This window comes from Protopterus annectens, chromosome 10.part0 (genome assembly GCF_019279795.1).
Source record: "Protopterus annectens isolate FY-2018-M chromosome 10.part0, PAN1.0, whole genome shotgun sequence".
Lineage (NCBI taxonomy): Eukaryota > Metazoa > Chordata > Ceratodontiformes > Protopteridae > Protopterus > Protopterus annectens.
Window position 1 is genome coordinate 379,728,611 of NC_056744.1, and position 22,392 is coordinate 379,751,002.

The following is a 22,392-nucleotide window of genomic DNA, read 5'->3' on the forward strand; positions in this document are numbered from 1 at the left end:
ACTGGAAGATTATTTTGTACAGCTGTTTCCAAATGCAAAATGTTTTAAAATAAGAATATATAACAGCTAAATAAAGTGAATTAAAAAGATAAAATGAAGTGTACACATTACTAAAACACACTTGAAACAATACTATCTATAGATGTTAAAACACATCTTTGTATTACGAGTTTAGATAAAGTCTTGATCAAAGAGTAGAAATGGTGATTGTTTTAAAATGTACTAAACCCAATAAGTAAATTAAACAAAAAACAATAATAAAATACTCAGATTATGCCAACATTTGTAATAATCATGGAGTGCAGTAAAAGAATTACCCAGTTGTCTCAGTGGGCTTCCAGGGTTCAAATATTCCTTTATTCTCCAAGATTTTCAGCACAAAGATACACTGACGGAGATTCAAAAAGGTTACTGCCAGCAGTAAGCCCTAACACAAGAGGCAAACCACTGGCAGGTGTGCTTCAGGGACAGGCCCACTGCAATTATTCTACATAATTGATAGAATCATTATGGTGGGCCACTTCCACTGTCATGCAACATGCAAATGAGGCATTCTGAGGGAGTGGCCTATGCTAATTAGTCATGTGCTAGCTGGCAGCCCTTAACTCTAAGTTGAGGTGCAAAAAAAAAAAAAAGACAGGCCCCTTCCCTGATCTAGTGTGTCTCTATTGATGAGCAAGATCTGTTCTCCGTAGCTAAAAAAATGGTTTCTGTTTTAAACTCTAGCAAACCAATGGCTATAAATACAAATGTACATTATAGCAAGTGGTTTGCTACAGTTGCAATATCACCCACTAAATGCTTCATTACTTCAGCCCTAAAATGCCAGCTATAGTACAGGCATTCATTCTTTTCTAAATGCTGAATGTCAGTACTGTAATGAACCCCCACTGGTAGCTGCTGATTGTGCCCCCTAACCCCCACCCTAGCTATGCTTCTGCTACATATATTCTTATAACACATGCACTTTATTTTGCCACTTTTTATAAGTTTGTCACCAATAACGGCATTTTTTGCAAGAAGGTACCCACACACCACCATATGTCCCCATGGTGGAAGCTGCCCCCACAAAAGCGTTACTTTATTACTCGCATTCAAAGTTGTTGTAATATAACGCACATCTTCCTGTTAATGAGAGAAGCATGAACCTCAGACAATCTGACTCACGATTATGCAAGTATTTACACACTCAGTGCACTGGGAAATGAAAAATGAAATATGACCACGACCACTTCAGTTTTCTATTTATTTATTTGCATGTGTTGGTTGGGAATCAAGTATGCCTGGTGGGATAACCTAGCTAACAATTATTCACCCATTTTCAGCAGAGGCCCTGGGAGAAAAGCTCCACGAATTAGACACATTTAGAGAAATCAAAACAATCATTCTCAGCTGTAATTACACCTGCTTAAGATAATAAAATAGAAAACTTTGCACTTATTTAGAGAGCACTATGAGATGCAAACATCCACTTACTGAATGTAATATCAGTTGATTAAAAATAAGCTTTGAAAAGGACATTTAGAAGTCTTGTCACTGTCTGCACATGTTAGATGCTATACAGGTTTCAATTCTGTGAAAAACTTTATTACTTTCTTCACAATTGGTTTAAGCTTTTCACTCTTCAGGTGATACAGCTGCATCATTACAACCTATACTGCACAAGGGAGGCACAGCCTATTTCCGAACTTGTTACATTTTAACACCCCCCCCCCCCCCATGATCATGTGGTTATTGATGTCAAAGTAACTCAGGCTATCACAGACTGGAATACAGGAAATGCTAATACTCACATGTGAAAGAGGAAAAGCCTGTCTGTCACAGACTGTCTTGACAACTAGCCATGGTGCTACAAGTTCATAGGTGTTTACTAGGCTAATGACCACAAGGGCCTTTTTAAGCCTAGCCATGCATTCCAAATCTTTGACAAGTTCTGATACCCTTGATAAGTGTAAACATGGGCCTGGGAGATGAACCGTTTACAGGTTCAGTGTCCATTAGAGACATAGGTGCCAAACCAGGGATGAATTTCTGGTTTCCCATCCATTTGTCCAAGTTGCACTTGAATTGGCTTAGGGAGGAACAAACTCTGCTTCATATGGATAGGGAGCCTGTTCCATACATGGGGTAGTCTCTGGGATACATACCTATCTCTCCAGCAGGTCTTATTTATATCACAGGCAAGGTTTAAGTCCTTAGAATGGGTAGGTCTGGTGTTGTTTGTTTTGTGGATATGCAGGAGGTCCACCAGAGTGATGTCTGACAATGCCCTGGATGCCAGGGATAGATCTCCCCTCAAAAGCCTGTAGGAGACAGAATACAGGGATAGGGCCTTGTGGAGGTCTGCATAGGACATTTTACTTAACCCTGTATTCTTTTAGTGAGGAACTTCTGTGGATGTTACAATTGTTGTATATGCCTGGTTAGATACATACAAAATGGGGCATTGTACTCAATGATAGGTCTGATGAATGCCGAATACAGTGGAACAATGACTTCCTTGGACTTATATGCCATACTTTTGTTTATAAGTTATGCAACATAGAATGATTTCCTCACCACTGTAACGGTCAAAGGATAGATTGCTATCTATGTGTGTCCCTAAGTTCCTGACTATTGGGTCATCTCTAAGGGTTTTTTGTCAATATGATAGTTATCAGGGACGGACGGCTTCCCAAAGGAGACTATTATGCATTTCTTGGCATTTAGTTTTACTCCCATGGGTCTGACATCAGTTTTTTGTATGTGTCAGCCCCTCCTGCAGAACGTTTGTGTCAGTGTGAGATTCAATGACAGCTCCTAATTTGCAATTATCTGCAAATTTAGTCAGCCAGAAACCACTGACACTGGCCTTGAGTTCTGAGAAGTAAATGCCAAAAAGGAGCAGTCCAAGGACTGATCTATGAGGGACTCCACTTGTGACTGGCCTCTTTATAGAGGTGGACTCCCCAATTCTCGCTTCCTGGGTCCTATCTGTGAGCCATTTGGCTATCTACCGGGTGACATACTGGTTTGTACCTAACGTCTTGAGTTTGTCAACAATGTCTGAGTGGGGTATTGTGTCAAATGCCTCGGCCAGGTCAAGGTAGGCAGTGCGAGGATTTTGTCCTAATCCATTGCTTTGGTGACCTTCTCAAAGAAGTCCACCAGACTGAATAGGCATGATCTGCCCTTGACAAAATCAAACTGGGTTGGGTCTAGTGTCTGGATGTTTACTATATCTCTCTATTGATCTCTCTATTGATCATCTCCATGGATGTTTACTATATCTCTCTACTGATCATCTCCATGGATGTTTACTATATCTCTCTATTGATCATCTCCATGGATGTTTACTATATCTCTCTACTGATCATCTCCATGGATGTTTACTATATCTCTCTATTGATCTCTCTATTGATCATCTCCATGGATGTTTACTATATCTCTCTATTGATCTCTCTATTGATCATCTCCATGGATGTTTACTATATCTCTCTATTGATTATCTCCATCATAATTATTTCCAATGCTTTACATATAAGACTGATGAGACTTATGAGTCTGTAGTTTCCAGGGACTGTAGATGCCCCCCCCATCCCTTTGTGCAGAGGGATTGCTGTTGCCTTTCTCCATTCATGAGGCATGAAGCCTGTTTGGAGGCTACAGTTAAACAGTAATTCCAGAGGCTCTGACAGATCATGTTTTATGCTATTTAGAAGGCATTCTGGGATATTGTCTGGGCCCACTGATGCAGAGTTCTTGGTCTTAGAAAGAGCATGAAGGACCTGTAGTGATAGCAAGGGGGTTATATTTGATGATATTTCCTGAGGGAAGGTTGAGGGGGAGAAAGGAGTAAAGTTGGAGCTGAATTTATCATCCAGGTGGTTTGCTATAGCTTCTGGCTCAGTATAGGTGGCTCTGTTTACAATGAGCTCTGCACACAATTGTGTATTGCCTTTGAAGTTGTGGACATAGCTAAAGAATGCTTTGTCATTGTCCTTGGCCTGGGAGGTTAAACCTACCTCAAATGTGGCTTTGGTAGACTTTATTTGTCCTCTGAGTTGTTTGTTTACTTTGATGAGAGTGCCTTTATCCTGCTGTGTGCCACACCTCCTAATTTTTGCCATGATTTTCTTCCTCCTGTTATACAGACTATTGATTTAGTGATTCCACCAAGATGGCTTGTTGTTTGAGTTAGTTCTGTACTTCTTCCTGGTTGGTATAGCTGCCTCTATGCAGCTATTAACATACTTGTACAGGGTTTCCGTGAACAGTTCTGCATAGGCAGCAGTGTTCTCAGGGTTTATGGGGGCTTGACATTTTGCCAGGTTCTCACTTAATAGCAGGAGGTTAGCCTTAGAATAGTTCCTGAATATTCCAGGTGTAGCTGGGGGTCCAGGTTTTATTTTTACTTCAAAGGAGACCATTTTGTGGCCTGACCTTACCAGGGAAGACATTACAGTAAGGGGTGTGCAGCACTCGCCCATATTATTGCGGACCAGATCCAGTATGGTTGCACCCCTGGTTGGTGTATTGACTGTCTGATCCAGGGAGTTTGTGTTTACAAAATCCAGGGATCTCTGTGCATGTACATTTAGTGTCATATATGAGTCCCAGTTAAGAGTGGAGTAATTAAAGTCACCCATAAATATGGTACTGGGTTGGATGGTTAGTGTTTCTAATAAGGTTAAATACATGGTATGGGTTTCCTGGGTCATAGAGGGGAACCTATAGCTTGCAAGGAAGTAGTATTGGATTTTGCCTATGGTGATTTGAACATGGAGCAGCTCAATTGCATTGTCCTGTTTGACCAGCCTTGAAGTATTTATTTTTGATGTAAATAGGGACACCTCCACCTTTAGTCCCTGCCTGTGAAGTATCTGACCTAAATGTGTAGAAAGCATTATAACCTTCCACTGTTGGTGTGCTCTCCGCGGCTTTAAACCATGTGTCAGTGACCGCACAGATGTCAGCATTCGCTAGGATGAACAGAAGTTCTATGGAGTGGAGTTTTTTGTTTAGAGTCCTAGCACTGAGCAGTAATACCTTTAGATTTTCTTGGTTTTGATTTGCTATGTCAGATGTACTTTCAGTTTGGCACTGCCTAAAAAAAGCACTATGGGGGAAAACAATGTTTTAGCTAATATTCGAAAGCCTAGGGGGGAAAAGGTGCAGACCATCCTGGGCAAAGCAGTGTGGTCTGCTGACAATCTCCTTCCATGCTGATAAATACTGCACTCCCTTAGAATGACACCAGAAACTAAGCCAATTATTAAAGTCAATCATCTTTTGTTCATATTTTGGCATCATTCTTGGAGAAGGTATAATGCTGCTCAATGATAGCTGCATACCAGCCTGAGACAAATATTCCAAGAGCTCCATGATGTCTCTCTTCATATAGTCTAGGGATGCACGTCTCAGGTCATTTATTCCCACATGGACTATGACTGAGTCATATTTGTAATTGTGATCCAATGACCTGAGTGTGTGCGTAATGTGGTGGATCCTAGTCCCAGCCCGTGATATACAACTGACGGTGACTTTCTCCTTACTCAGCCTGGTGAGACGGACATCAGTGTGCCTCACGATGGAGTCTGCAATGACTAGAATGTTGGATTGTGTGGTGGCGTGTCTTATGGGCTTAAAAGTACAGGTTCCATGAGATGTAGCTCTATGTGTTGATGTGGGTGTTGCACCTATTTCAATAATGGAACACCATTTGGATTAGATTTCATTCTCAACTCCTGAAATCTGCAGTCTGACAGCATTTAGGATTAATGCTATGAACTACTCAGGAACTTCATCACCCAGCTCAGGGTTTGATTCCCCCAGTCTGCATTTGCATTCTGCCTGACTCTGATCAAGTCATTTGACAAGTCAGCACTCCCAGGTAACCCCCTGCTAAGAGGCAATTGTGCCTGGTGGGGTAAACTGCTTAACAATTAAAAAAAATAAACTGCAAAGAAGCAGTTGTGCTGGGTGGTATCTGATTAACAAATCAAATAAAAAAAATGGCTGCCTAGAGTGGCTGGACTTTTAGAACAAGGTAAAGAATGTTTGGAGATCTATGCAGAATGATGGAGAGGACATGCTCATGAGGTAGGAATGTTGGGACATTAGAAGAATGTGGCGTACAGTGAGGGGAATTAGCAGGGCAACTTCCCCATTTTTATCTTGGACCTAGATGTTAATAAAAAAACGTGGAATATGAGTGAAGGGGAAGAAATACTGCTGTTCTCTAACTGAGTTAAATGCTTCATTACTTCCCAGCTGAGGGTATCTACACTTGTGGTAGACATGACAGACGCAGTAAAGTGGTTCACCAGCTTAAAAGGGGTTTTGAGATGCAGAGAATAGAAGTAAAATTATATCTGTGATCTTGGACATGTCTAAATAAGGGGATAGGATAGGCGAGCAGAGGAAAGAATACAGCATGTAGAATAAGAGGCGAAGATAAAGAGTAGAAAATGGCAGTAGTGGATCGTTGTTCAGCTACAATAATTAGGAGGCCAAAATATATACGGCTCAGTCACATTCAGGGAGCTCAGACTTACAGAGTGTCAAGAACTGTGATGGAGGCCAACAGAATATATACGGCTCAGTCACATTCAGGGAGCTCAGACTTACAGAATGTGAAGAACTGTGATGGAGGCCAGCAAAATATATACGGCTCAGTCACATTCAGGGAGCTCAGACTTACAGAATGTGAAGAACTGTGATGGAGGCCAGCAAAATATATATGGCTCAGTCACATTCAGGGAGCTCAGACTTACAGAATGTCAAGAACTGTGATGGAGGCCAGCAAAATATATACGGCTCAGTCACATTCAGGGAGCTCAGACTTACAGAATGTCAAGAACTGTGATGGAGGCCAGCAAAATATATACGGCTCAATCACATTCAGGGAGCTCAGACTTAAGGAATGTCAAGAACTGTGATGGAGGCCAACAAAATATATACGGCTCAGTCACCTTCAGGGAGCTCAGACTTACAGAATGTCAAGAACTGTGATGGAGGCCAACAAAATATATACGGCTCAGTCACACTCAGGGAGCTCAGACTTACAGAATGTCAAGAACTATGATGGAGGCCAACAAAATATATACGGCTCAGTCACATTCAGGGAGCTCAGACTTACAGAATGTCAAGAACTGTGATGGAGGCCAACAAAATATATACGGCTCAGTCACATTCAGGGAGCTCAGACTTACAGAATATGAAGAACTGTGATGGAGGCCAACAAAATATATATGTCTCAGTCACATTCAGGGAGCTCAGACTTACAGAATGTCAAGAACTGTGATGGAGGCCAACAAAATATATACGGCTCACTCACATTCTGGGAGCTCAGACTTACAGAATGTCAAGAACTGTGATGGAGGCCAACAAAATATATACGGCTCAGTCACATTCAGGGAGCTCAGACTTACAGAATGTCAAGAACTGTGATGGAGGCCAACAAAATATATACGGCTCAGTCACATTCAGGGAGCTCAGACTTACAGAATGTCAAGAACTGTGATGGAGGCCAACAAAATATATATGGCTCACTCACATTCAGGGAGCACAGACTTACAGAATGTCAAGAACTGTGATGGAGCCAACAAAATATATATGGCTCAGTCACATTCAGGGAGCTCAGACTTACAGAATGTGAAGAACTGTGATGGAGGCCAACAAAATATGTACGGCTCAGTCACATTCAGGGAGCTCAGACTTACAGAATGTCAAGAACTGTGATGGAGGCCAACAAAATATATATGGCTCAGTCACATTCAGGGAGCTCAGACTTACAGAATGTCAAGAACTGTGGTGGAGGCCAACAAAATATATACGGCTCAGTCACATTCAGGGAGCTCAGACTTACAGAATGTCAAGAACTGTGATGGAGGCCAACAAAATATATACGGCTCAGTCACATTCAGGGAGCTCAGACTTACAGAATGTCAAGAACTGTGATGGAGGCCAACAAAATATATACGGCTCAGTCACATTCAGGGATCTCAGACTTACAGAATGTGAAGAACTGTGATGGAGGCCAACAAAATATATACGGCTCAGTCACATTCAGGGAGCTCAGACTTACAGAATGTGAAGAACTGTGATGGAGGCCAACAAAATATATACGGCTCAGTCACATTCAGGGAGCGCAGACTTACAGAATGTGAAGAACTGTGATGGAGGCCAACAAAATATATACGGCTCAGTCACATTCAGGGAGCTCAGACTTACAGAATGTCAAGAACTGTGATGGAGGCCAACAAAATATATATGGCTCAGTCACATTTACAGAATATGAAGAAATGTGATGGAGGCCAACAAAATATATATGGCTCAGTCACATTCAGGGAGCTCAGACTTACAGAATGTCAAGAACTGTGATGGAGGCCAACAAAATATATATGGCTCAGTCACACTCAGGGAGCTCAGACTTACAGAATGTCAAGAACTGTGATGGAGGCCAACAAAATATATACGGCTCAGTCACCTTCAGGGAGCTCAGACTTACAGAATGTCAAGAACTGTGATGGAGCCAACAAAATATATACGGCTCAGTCACACTCAGGGAGCTCAGACTTACAGAATGTCAAGAACTGTGATGGAGGCCAACAAAATATATACGGCTCAGTCACCTTCAGGGAGCTCAGACTTACAGAATGTCAAGAACTGTGATGGAGGCCAACAAAATATATATGGCTCAGTCACATTCAGGGAGCTCAGACTTACAGAATGTCAAGAACTGTGATGGAGGCCAACAAAATATATATGGCTCAGTCACATTCAGGGAGCTCAGACTTACAGAATGTCAAGAACTGTGATGGAGGCCAACAAAATATATACGGCTCAGTCACCTTCAGGGAGCTCAGACTTACAGAATGTCAAGAACTGTGATGGAGGCCAACAAAATATATATGGCTCAGTCACATTCAGGGAGCTCAGACTTACAGAATGTCAAGAACTGTAATGGAGGCCAACAAAATATATACGGCTCAGTCACATTCAGGGAGCTCAGACTTACAGAATGTCAAGAACTGTGATGGAGGCCAACAAAATATATATGGCTCAGTCACATTCAGGGAGCTCAGACTTACAGAATGTCAAGAACTGTGATGGAGGCCAATTTCCATCTTATGCAAAGTACCCTGCAGTCATAGGGGCACAGTAAATCAGGCATGTTATTCTAAACAGACAGGGGATAGGAACTAAGTATATGCTACAAACTGACATGCTTCAACATACTTGTAGGTTTGTATCAAACTGTTTCTGGGGTACTACCGCTGATGAAAGGCAGTTAGGCAGTATTAGGATAATATTGCGATCATTTTGGCAATAAAACAGGGTGGTAGTTCACTGAATGACAAATTATGGTTCTGTTTAGTGGAGATGGGTGTACCCAGAGTGAGTGAGTAAGTGTGTGTGTGTGTGTGTGTGTGTGTGTGTGTGTGTGTGTGTGTGTGTGTGTGTGTGTGTGTGTGTGTGTGTGTGATAAATAAAGATTACCTACAAAAAAATTAAATAAAGTTTTAGGTTTACTTTTTATATTATTTTATATTGCTGTTTACCATTTTGAATTTCTGTTATTTTTTCTAAGCATATCCAACTGCAAACCATGGGAACTATACACCTATTAGTCTAACTAGCTTCTTGTGTAAAACAATGGACCATATTATCTCAGCCCTCATTAACTGGGATATTGAGATTCTCTCAACTCTGGAAAATTACCAATTTGGCTTTGTCAAAGGAAGGCCTTGCCTTTTTAACCTCATTAATTTGTTTGAAAAAGTAACCAAAGTAGTGGATAGCTGTTACACAGTACATGCAACATATCTGGACCTGGCCACAACATTTGACACTATTCCCCATGCAGGCATTACTGACAGACGTTCTGAATACAAATTGTTATGTTGTACAGTAGATAGTGAACTGGTTGTCTGACAGACACCATGTGGTTAGAGTCATGGGTGCTACATCAGTAAGCAGAAAAGTTACCAGTGGTGCATAACAAGGCTGAGTGTTTTATTCTCTATATTTGGCGTCTACATCTCAGACCTTCAAACCAATACTCTTGGCCTATAGTTAACCAAGTTTGTAGATATTTTTATTCTATCTTCCACTGACTTGCAATTTCTCAATATAGGTTATACCATGTTAACAACTGGTACAAGGAGAATGGCCTCAAAGTAAATGTGAAAAAATGTAGCATAGTTCATTTTGGTAGGCAAAACATTTCTTTATAAACCATATGGGTGGCAAACCACTCCAATCATACACTGATGTAAGGGATCCAGGCGCTCTTATTAATAATTCTTTATTGTTTGACCATCATGTCTCCACAGTAGTTTGGAAAGCCTCCTATCTATTTCATCTAATTTCCGAAAGCATCTCCTCTGGATCCAAAGAAGTCTTAATTTCCCTTTACTTGTATCCCATCAGGCCCATTATTAAATATAATGCAACTTTTGGCATGTAGTTGTCTAAACAAATAACTCAGCCTGAGATACCTCAGAGAATTATAACTAAAAAGATCAGTGGCCTCAAAATCTTAGTTGTCTAGACAGACTGGCAACCTTCAATCTCTTTATTCAGTCTCTTATATACTCTTCTGTGGAGATGTGTGTCAAGCTTTTCCAGCCATGAAAGATACAACGCTCTTTTTCTTTCACAGAACAAATGGTACTTCAAATACCTGAAGTTCTAATGCGGCATACAGTGACTTTAGTGCAATCTGGTGACATGCCAGTGACCAGAACAGTTGTAGTGTTTTTCCTTTGGATAAATTGTACCTCGCGCTGGGCAGTTGCTACAGACTGCATTTTGACATGCAAAGTCATGAATGGTGTACAGCAAAGCCCCTTAAATAGTGGTGCAGGTTAATTACACTAATATAAAGCATCTGACACTCTGCACCACTCTTCAGTATTTTGGGAGATGAAGGAGATAAATTTCCTTAATGCTGGGAGTTTTGAAGTGACCCCTCACACAGGATACAACCAGCGATGTATGAAGCTTAGACATCTGTCTTAGGGCACAGTGAATTTTCTTTTACGTGTGTTCATTAAACTGATGAGAAATAGCACACAAAACGTACTGTGGATGTTACTCATGCCAAAAGCCAATGAAAGAGAAGGAAAGAAATAGAAACAAAATGACATACAAAAGACTCTAAAGGATTCTGTTTGCAGCAATAACAGTGGGGACTTATCGAATTCTAAGGGTCTGTGTATATTATATGAATGTGGATGTCAAATAAAATAAAATAAAACAGAAGTTGTTCCATCTTGGAGTAGTAACAAAGGGGCTTCACTAATTTGATTTATTTTTAATAGTTACTCTTGTTCCAGAGCTAAGCATTTTTGGCATGTTTAGTTGGTCGTTCTTATTAGTTTCATAGCTTTAACCTGAACTTTGTTTTCATTTTTTTTTTTTTGCCAGTGAATTTGGATAAACTGGCACATACTAACCAGGCATAACTGGTGCAGCCGGTCATCATGTGCCACGTGAAGAGCCATCACGCTAAGATTCTGCAGGCAGAGATGGAGATTAGGTAGCTCATCATACAAGCTACACCATAACGAGACACTGACCTCTGCTGTGCTGTGGCAACCAGCAAATGTTTTCACATTATCAACATTATCAGGGAAGTACAAACATGTGGTTTTCAATATCTTAAACAAGAAGGCAGCTTTGCATAACTGTGGAAACAGTATACCTGAAAATGTATAATAAAAGCTCTGTCTTACTGCAGAACTGGTGACTGCAGAAAAACAGGAAAATACTGCTGAAGTACAGTTCATGTAAATATCCATAAACTTCTCCTGCCTTGATTTCCACAAGTTAGTCTAGTATTTTTTATTCTGTTTACACTGGCTTAATATTTGGCAGTTCCTTTCTTTATTGGTGACCTATGGCAAAAGTACAGTAAATAGAGGGTATGACAGGGATGAGACTCAGTTATATAATACCCTCTAAATAACTTCAGCTTCATCAAATAAAATGTCACAGGAAGCCTAACATCCATCTGAACTGCTTCTGACAAAACAAATAAGATCTGGATCCTTGGTTTAACATCTCATCCATACAAGTGCTCCTATGCAATGTGCCATCCCAGTATCACTTCTGAAATATAACAAAAGTGGCAGATGAGGGGATATAGCCCATATGTTTCAGTACCAAAAACAAGTGTGTTGCCTTTTGATCTAATGATATAGCTCCCTGTTCATTCTTCTGTCCAGTTTTTTCCTTTCTCTTACATTTAGGGTTTGCTGAATGTTACACAATGAAGAAGATGGGGTTGCCAGATTCAAACCCACATCTTTGAATGTAACTCTACACATCATTGCTTCAACCATTTCACCACGCTGTTGCCTTTTATTCCATGACTTAGGTTAAAGTTAGTCATAATTTACTATAATTTTGCAAGGTAATAATTACAACACCTCTCAACTGTCAGTGATTTTTCAGAACATTCCTGATTTTTCCTATGTCTTGTACCTTGTAAAAATTTTGATTTTCTGATAAAACACTAAGGATTACACTCTCATTGATGATGGATATTTAAGTTTCATACTTCTTACTGTTCTAAAAATGCATGTTGATGCAAAAACATTCTGTTCTATTAACCTTTTAAGTGAATTAGAGTAACATTTAAAAATGTCCCTGATTTGGGGCCTTTGTCAATCCACTGTGATTTCTCCAGAAGTTTTAGGCAAAGATGTTGAGAGGTATGCCATGCACATATTAATATATCTGTTATAAAAATGTATAAATATGCTCATTCGCACAGTTTGGGAAAAAGGTACTACAGATGTTAGCAGTTAGTGGTATTATTAATGGTGTAAAAGGTGTCACCAGAGTAAGGTTGCCACCCGTCCCATTATCAGTGGGACACTTATGGGCTGAGTTACCTTATCCCATTGCCTGCTGCGTAAAGCAGTGGGACTTGAAAAATCCCACTTTTCAATTGCACTGAATCGCTGTGGAAAAGCCTCAGTTACTTCTAGCTTTTCAATGGCAATTCAGTTACATCAACAACCCGGACCTGCAGGCAGAATATTCACTGTTAGGCCCAGGTGTTGTAAATCATGCAACAATTGCCTGCATTTCATGAGTGGGATTGGGGTAGGAAGTGCTCTACAACGATTGCGGCTGTAGAGGGGTTGTTATTAGTGCTTCTACAGCTGCTAACAAAATGAAGACTGAGATTTGTCTTCTTTTTTTTTTTTCTAGCAGCCCAGCCAGAGAGCCTGCCAGACAGACAGCTAGACAGACAGACAGACAGACAGTCAGCCAGCTAGCCACTCCAGCAGCCAGCCAAGCAGACAGCTCAGCAAAGAATGTGATTGCAGTGTAAGTACAAATAGTATTTTATGATTGTAGCTTTTTAAAAAATGGGAATATTGTGTTTTATTTTAATTTTTAACTTTTTAATGTTTAGAGGTAAATGGGTGTACTGTACAGTATTTATACCTGTGTAGTAGTTTTTAAAGATACAAAAAGTATGTACATATGTGTGTGAGTGTGTGTGTGTATACATACATACATGTCTATATATATATATATATATATATATATATATATATATATATATATATATATATATAGGTTCATAGGGTGGTACTAGGCTATCAGCCCTAGGGCCTATACAAGCCTAGTCATAACAATTCCCTGGATATTTCTTCCCACAATATTTACTTCCCTGGACCTCTATATAATATAACATTTAATCTATAGTTGTGATTATTTTGGAATGATTTGGAAGCATAGGTTCATAGGTAGGGACTAGGCTATTGGCCCTTTGTAAAAGGCAGATCATGTCTCCTAAACCTGATAGACTTCTTTGAAGTAGTCATCAAAGCCATAGATGAGGGTAAGGTGGTTCACACAGCCTATCTAGATCTCGCCAAGGCGTTCAACACCATCCTCCACTCTGGAATTATAGATAAACTCACTAAACTAGGTATAAATCCCTATGTCACAAGATGGGTTGCCAACTGGCTTACTGAAAGAACCCACACTGTGAAAGTAGCAGACTCCAAATCAGACTTCAGACCAGTGACAAGTGGAGTACCGCAGGGTTCAGTCCTGGGTCCTCTCCTGTTTGGTGTCTACTTCTCTGAAGTACAGGCTAACACAGAAGGTCTTTGGCTAACTAAATTCGCAGATGACTGCAAACTAGGAGCCATAATTGAAAATCCTAACGATGTGGACATCCTATAAAAGGGCCTCACTGAGACAGATGCCTGGTGTCAAAGACACGGTCTCAAGCTCAATGCCAAAAAGTGCATTGTCATCCCCTTTGGTAAAAATTCTGTACCCTGAACTACCACATAGGCGGTAGTCTACATAACACCGAAAGTGTGATAAGAGACCTTGGGACACAGGTGGACAGTAGTCTCTCCTTTGATAATCACATCGCCAAAGTGGTCAGGAAATCCTTCTAAGTGGCATACCTCATCACAAAAGGTTTCTCATCCAGAAAAAAAGAGGTCATTGTTCCCCTCTACTCATCACTTATTAGACCCATTATAGAGTACAATGCCCCTTTTGGTATGTACCTCACAAGACATCTACAACAACTGGAAAGGCAGCAAAAATACCTCACAAAGAGGATTATTGGCCTCAAACAGATGCCTTACGCAGACCGTCTCAAAAAACTCCAGCTTTACTCCATCACATATCGCCTACTCAGAAGCGATCTCTGCCTAACATACAAAGCTATGTCAAACCCAGAGCTGTTGGACATGCTCCACTTAAAGAAATCCCAATCCCTCCGAGCTACACGCTCTAGGGACCTAAACCTTGTCACCACAATAAACAGAACATGCTGGAGGGATAGATTCCTGTCCCAGAGACTTCCCATACTCTGGAACAGACTACCTATATGTGTCAAACAGAGCTCCTCATTAGCACTCTTCAAGAAAAATCTTAATGATTGGATGGGTAACAGGAAATTCAAAAAAACATACGCAAGCTGGAGAAACCACTTTATGAAAACACAGCAAAAAAAAAAAAAAAGCATAAAGTGGTTTCTCCAGCTTGCATATGTTTTTTTTGACTGTTACTTCCTTGGACACGTTTTTATTAACAGGAAATTCACCCTGGGGATCACTTCTGTGGTTCTGCTTGACAGGGGCACAGGAAAATTATTTTCTTGGGTGGCGAAAGCCAGGGTACATTTTTGGCTAGGCTTGTATAGGCCCTAGGGCCAATAGCCTAGTACCTACCTATGAACCTATTTAAACATTTTAAAGGTTAAAATGTGTGTATACAAGTTCTTTTTTTTTTATTTCTGGTGAGGTAATCTTCACAAATAAATGTATTCTACTTGATACTTCTAATGTTACTCTGGCTGCTTCAGGGTACTTTGCATTTACAGATGGAAATGTTTTGGGACAGTTTGCACTTTTTGGGTGGGAATGTGTGTATTTATTTTTTAACGCAAGAAGTTAAGATGTACTGCTATGGGTATTTTTTATAGTGGTTGTTTAGTGATGACTTGCAAGAACTACTTTTAAAAGTGAAAACTTGTGTGCGTATAACTTTATTTTTTGAGGGGACATGTTCAAAAGTAAATGCACTACACTTGATATTCTACTAGGGACATGTTCTCGTGGCTGTTTCAAGATAGTTTGTTTTTATAAGTGGAAATGTGTTCACTTTTTTATGTACTGCTTTGAGTACATTGTGAATATGGCCATGCTCCTGTTGGACCTGCTCTTTATTAAACCGCTGTGCTGGGTAAATTAGTGATATATGTTTATTTCTATCAGAATAGTCATGGTTAGTGTAATATATAGAACTTTTTTTTTTTTGCTTTTTTTAAATAAACATAATTGTCTGTTTAATATGAGTAGTGTTTATTCTGTTTTTACAACTGAGTAATGTGTGTGTTTTTGCAGTAATGCTTCACTTTTACTGTAAAAGCTGCATAATTTAAATGGTTTGTAAGATTTTAGTATGCTGTAATAACTTCACACCATTGTGCCCATTAACTGCGTGTCCTTCACCACTCCTGTGGTGATGTCATGGTAGAGGGTGCGGGCAGTGCCATATTGGCCACACCCCCATGTCCCACGAAGTCGGAAGGCTCAAGAGACCATTCAGTCTGGTGTTCACTTTTGAAGAAAAACAGAAATTAGGTCAAAATATTAAGGACTAAGATGTATGTGCTGTATTTAAGTAAAGTGAATTACATCCATATTTAATTTCACATATGTTGTAGGTCCTACAGGGAGTGACACACAAGATCTATTTATTTTATTTTTATTTTTATTTTATTTTACATTTGTTAACCGGGCTAGTCTAGCTGGATATATGTCCATTTTCAGTAGAGGCCCGGGGAGAAAAGCTCCACAGATACTAAATTACAAGGAGACAAATTATAAAATAAATTCAGTACAAAAAGAATATACGTTTAGTAACACAAAAAAAACTAAATTCCTAAGGAACACACTCAAAATATTATTATTCAGTAAAACATTACAAAACATTAAGATTAGCAACATATATTTGATAATCCGTTGGAGAGAAAAAAGTAGAATGGGAGACTCAGAAGGGAATTACAGAAGAAATACAAAGGCAGAAGAGAGAAAGAGGCAAAAGTGTAGAGTGGAAAAGAGTATCGTGAAGGAAAAGAGGAGGGGGGAGAGAAAAAGGAGGAGAGGGTAGGAGCATAGGAGGAGAGTAGCAGGGCAACAGGAAGAAGGAAGAAGTAAAGTAAATAAGTATAGTGTAAAGATACTAGTAGTGTAGGGGGAAGGAAGAAGATCAGTCAGGAGTCCTGCAGGAGCAGAGCCAGTGATTTTGGAAGTACAGTTTGATTTTTTGTTTGAAGAGTGGTAAGGAGGGGATTAGAGTGATATCAGTGGGTAGCTGATTCCATATCCTTCCTACAGTATTAGTGAACAGAGAGTCACCAGCTAAGTTATGGGACTTTACAGATTTGGTCATGAGTTTAGAAGAAGATCAAGGGAGGTAAGATTATTGTAAGGGATTAAAAGTTGAGAAAGTATAGGGGTATTATAAGGTTGGTACAGTATCTTGTGAGCAATGGTAAGTTGGGATATCAAAAGACAGTTTTGTAGCTCCAGCCAGCCTAGGAGTTTTAGGTTTTGACAGTGATGTGTTCTGAAAGGGTTACTGGTGGCAAGCGGCAATGCTATTGTAACAAGTTGCTAGTTTATTTAGGTTGGCCTTCTTAAGGTTAGTGAAGATAGGTGAGCCATAAAAGAGGGTAGAAATCAGATGGGAATGGGCAATGGTAGCTCTGGTAGAAGGTGTGAGAAAGGGTTTGATACGGTATAATGATCCAATTTTTTTATTAACAGTTTTGATGATGTTATTGATGTGTTGATCGAAAGTGAGATTGTTATCGATGGTTATTCCTAGCAGTTTAGTTGATGTGTCAGGAGGGATAACAGTGGTGTCATTGGATAAAATGTTGAAGTTTAATGGGGACCCTCGAATGGTAGGATTGAAAAGGAGAAGTTTTGTTTTTTTAGCATTGAGGAGGAGGTGCCGTCTAGTGAACCAAGTTTCTACAGTGTTGAAGGTGGTTTGAGTTAGAGTGAGTAGCTTTGAGGAGGTAGATGCTGAGCAAATAATCGTGGAGTCGTCAGCATATTGGATGCAGGTAGCTTGTGGGATGATAGTGTTGAGATCGTTTATGTAAAGGGAGAAGAGCAGTGGACCGAGAATAGAGCCCTGTGGGACTCCAATAGAAACAGGCAATAGTGAAGAGATATGAATGTCCCAAAGAACGGCTTGATGCCTGTTGCTTAGATAAGATGTAAACCATTTAATAGCCAGGTTATCAAATGAGAGGGATTTAAGGATGTTAATAAGGGAAGAGTGGTTCACCATGTCAAAAGCTTTAGAGAGGTCAATGAATAGAGCAGAGGAGAGAAGATTTGAGTTGCGATAGTTGTTGATAGTATCAACGAAGGAAAGGAGGGCAGTGGAGGTGCTATGGTGGGGTCTAAAGCCATGTTGACAGTTGGCTATTATGTTGTGTGCAGAGAGATATTGTATGAGTTGCTGGTGGATGCATTTCTCCATGATCTTAGCTAGTGGAGAGAGAAGGGCAATAGGTCTAAAGTTAGTATACTCAATAGAGTTACCACCTTTGTGTAGTGGGAAGATATGAGATATTTTCCATATATCTGGTATGGTTCCCTCTTGGATAGTCCTATTAATGAGTATCGATATAGGGTATGCAATCTGCTTAGCAGTCTTTTGAAGAAAGAGAGAGGGGAGTTTGTCAGCAGAGGGAGTACAGGGTTTCAGTTTAAGAATAAGCTTGTAGATGAAGGAGGTAGAGATAGGGTGAAGAGTGAAGTTATAGGGGGAATCAACATGATTATCTGGAGGGTAAAAGTTAATGGTGTTCATTTGTTTAGCAAGTGATTGAGTGGCACCAACAAAAAAGTTGTTAAGGGTGTTTGCAGTATGGATAGGAGTTCCTGGGTCTGCTTATTGGGAGGGAGTTTTCGCTGTACCAGGTGAAAGGAGTTTGTTGATCAGACCAGAATTGTTTGGGTTTATATAAATGGGTTTCCTGAAGTTCACAGTAGTAGTTCTTTTGTCTGAGATAATAGCTTTCTTTGTAAGATTTCTAAGTTGGCAAAAGTGAAGAAAATCAGAGGTGGTTCTATGGTGTCTCCATTTGGCCCAAATCTTATTTTTGCTATGAATTAATTTCTTTGTTTCCTTTGTGAGCCAAGGGGCTATATTAGATTTCATTCTAATAGAGGCATGTTTATCTAAAATTGAAAGGAAGGTTGAGTTAAAGAATGATACTGCTTCATTTAGAGGAAGTGATTTCATGAGGTTCCAGTTGCATGTTTTGAGATCATTTTGAAATAAGTCACTATTAAAGTTTTTGGTTGAGCGTATTATTCTAATGTTAGGAAGGTTTTGATAGTCAATCTTTTCTCTAGAGATATAGGTTAGGGAGTGGTCACTGAGGTCATCAGGCATAGTTCCTACTTTGTATGAGACATTAACTTTGTTTATAAGTATCCAGTCTAAGATACTCTGTTTCTTATTTGGTTTATTTAGCCTTGTTGTAGTGGTAATGGATTGAGTAAAACCATGTAGGTTTATATGACTGGAGGGATTTTCACTATTAATAATATTCCAATCTATATTAAAGTCACCCAGAATAATAGTTTCTTGGGGGTAGTTAGTGGAAATCCAGCTAAGGAAGTCTTCTAAGATTGGTATGTTTGTGCCAGGTGGTATGTACATACAGATGATGTAAAGAGCTTTTTGAGCATTTAACTGAAGTTTAACTATGATGGCTTCAGCACTGGAATCCAGGGTTGGGCAGGTTGGGAGGGTGGAGATGCTAAGATGGTTCTTAAATAAAATTGCCACGCCACCACCTTTACGTTTAGTACGATCAAGCCTATAAATGATAGCCTTGGGGTATAATTTCAGTGTCTTTGGTGGTTGGCTTTAGCCAGGTCTCTGAGAGGCACAGAATATCAAAGTGGTGAATGTCTAACAGGGCATGTAAGTAGGGTACTTTGTTATTTACATGACCTATGAGTAGGGTGTTATTGAAGTTGGGGTTAGATACATGAGGGGGATTTGATGGGCCTGGGTTGGGGTGAATATCACCGTCTTGTAAGGTAGGAGTATTATGTCTGTGTGTCAGGCTGCTTTTAAGAAGGGTTATTTGTTTCATTTTTTTATCAGGGGGTAAGGCATAAGTTAGATGGTAGTGCCTATGGAATTTAGGAAGGTGATAATTAGGGGTGGAGGTAGAATTTAAGAAGGAGGAAAGAGAAGTATGGAAGATAGATGTATGTTTATTTATAAAGTCTGGTTGGTTTTTAAGTGGGTTTTCAAAGAAGGTAAGAAGGTAAGAAGAATAGAGGGAGGTAGAGAATAGTGCTAAGAATATAGCCATGGTTGGTAAGTATGGAGCCATATGTAGAAGAGGTGAGGTAAGGGAAGTTTTAAAGTAAATAGAGGAAGAGAGGATAAGAGAGGTAGAGGTAAAGGTATAAGGCAGAACAGGAGAGAAGGATAGTGATAATAGCTGGATATGTAGGGGTGTGAGAGGAGAATGTAAAGTGTAGGTGTAGGTGTTGAGAGTAGAAGTTTATAAGAAGTAGGTTAATTGAGGTAGAGGAGAGAAGGTAGTAATAGGGGAGTAGGTTGGTATAGCAGTGGATAAGGTAAGGGGGGAAGAGTGTGTGTAGGAGGGAGGGTTTGAGATTTTGGCGGGAAAAAGCAGGATTGGTTGTAAGAATAAGGGGGTGTGGTTAGGTAAGTATAAGGTTGGGACCCCTGGGGGTGGGTGGGAAGTGGGGGTAGGGCGGGGAGCGGAGTGAGGGACACAGAATCCAGAGAGGAAGGAAAAAGTAACAGAGGAAGTAAGCAAGTAGAAGGCTAGAGATAGTAAATGTAAGGGGGAGAGGGTCACAGAGCACTACAGAGATAGAAAGGAATGGAGTGAGAAGGTGAAGGAGGGGAGAATATGAAAAGGAATAATCAGTACTGTAGGTCTAGATGTGTACAGAGTGACACCTAGTGGACAGAGAGGCAAGGTGCAGAGGAGAGTCACAAGGTTCTGGGGCAGGAAAGAAAAACAACATATACTACTGGGAGGGGGGATCTACCATGGATCTACCATGATCCTAATCTGGTAAGAGCAGTGACTTGTTTGAATTTTACTTCCTGCCACTAAGCCATGCTGTACAAAGATTGATTATTGCATTTGTAAACATTATCACATTAATGGTGTCTTTTATGATCTTCCAGCTATTAGTCATGTTTTGATTTTATTTGTCTTGAAATACTTTTTTCTTGTAACACTGTAAAACTCAATGTAAACTCCAGTGTTTCTCAAAGCTCTGTTATTTCTCCTGATTATCATAACACTGTAAAGCTCTCTGTTTTATTGTTGGTGGTGGTGCTGAGGTAGCGTTGTCGCCTCACAGTAAGATGCTGTCCGGTTCAATTCTCAGCTAGAGTGTCTTCTGCGGGGAGACATGCGTGAATGGGCGTACCTTTGTTGAAGGTTGTGCGTCAGGCCTGGCATGCCAGTACGTAAAAATCAACTGCCAATCATTAGTGGACCGGAGTTCCACTGTGGCGACACCTAACCGGGGAAAGCTGAAAGACACAAACAAACAAACAAATTAATCTTAATGTAACCATTTTTGCTACTGCCAGTTAGGCACAGATCACGAATGAAAGTAATCCTTGGGTCATTTCACTTACCCAGTTAATAAAGTAAATGAAGACATGCATACAAACAGACATAAATACATACATACAAAGATACATTTATAAAGAAAGTGTCACTGTGGTTTGCATAAATTTCAGTGATGTTCTGCATCAAGCAGACGTGTAGTTTGCATGTTAGTCATTATTCAGTAGCCGAGTCCCTATTTAGAAAGACATTATAACTTTATTCCGTATGTATCTAGAGCAGCCCTTCCTTCAGGGTGGGGGGGCTAGTCACGTCTTCAAATGGTAAAGGAAAGGAGTAGTACCTACACGTAATACAGTTAGTGAGGAAACTAAGCACTGTGGAAACTGAATCACAATGCAAAAAAACAAAAGCCACCAGGTGTTCCAGTTTAGGGAATGTCTTTATTCCTTTCAAAACCTGGGGCCTCAAGTTAACATACTCTTTAGTTTGTTAACTCAAGGCAACGGGTTTTTGTAAGAAATAAAGGTTTCTATAATACCTGTCGGTTCACATTGTTTAAAACTTTACTGTCTGTATTTTATCATCAACCAAATCAATTAGCCTTATTCAAGGGAAGAAAACAACCAAAGCTTCAGAACGTCTCACCTCATCAAAATTCATTTTATTTGGATTCTTTGCTGGCAGATATACATATTCTGATGGATCAACTGGAGGGCGCTCAACTAGAAAACAGAAAATATATCACATTACAATCTGATCTTATCGGTTTGCTAAAGTAAAAGCCAGCGTGAGTACACTGTGATAGCACATCAACAGGAAAACGAGGTATGACTGGAAACCAGAGCTATGCATAACAAAACACCAAAGAGAAAAATCAGATCTTAGGAAAACTGAAAAGCCTTATGTGCGTGTAAGTATATGTATGAAGTAGCACAGTGGTGACTGGTCCCTTTAAATGTACCAACCTTGTAATGTGAATTGCTCCTTTAAGGAAACCAAGCAAGAAAGTTAGAGATGATAAGGGAGAAATGATTATTTCATTCATTTATATCTGTTAAAAAGGTTAAATTACTGATAGTAACATTTTAGCCTCACTTTTCCTTACTGTGTGACTGTGAGATGGTTATTTAACCAGTGTGTGCTCACGGACTGAGTCAAAAAAATTTCCATGGACTTGAACCCTTGACCACAGGAAGCAGCCTGTAAACAACTCATAGTCATCTGTCCCAACTGTGAGAGTA

The 22,392-nt window shown here is 39.9% G+C and overlaps 1 protein-coding gene across 1 annotated transcript in view; it reads right to left on the minus strand.

Annotated features, from left to right (window-relative positions):
- The window catches only part of COLGALT2 (collagen beta(1-O)galactosyltransferase 2), a 1,144,817-nt gene that overhangs the window by 142,914 nt on the left and 979,511 nt on the right, over positions 1 to 22,392 (minus strand). The window contains exon 7 of the mRNA XM_044085299.1: positions 21,797 to 21,873. Coding sequence (XP_043941234.1) covers positions 21,797 to 21,873 — 77 coding nt within the window. The remainder of the gene's footprint in view (positions 1 to 21,796; positions 21,874 to 22,392) is intronic.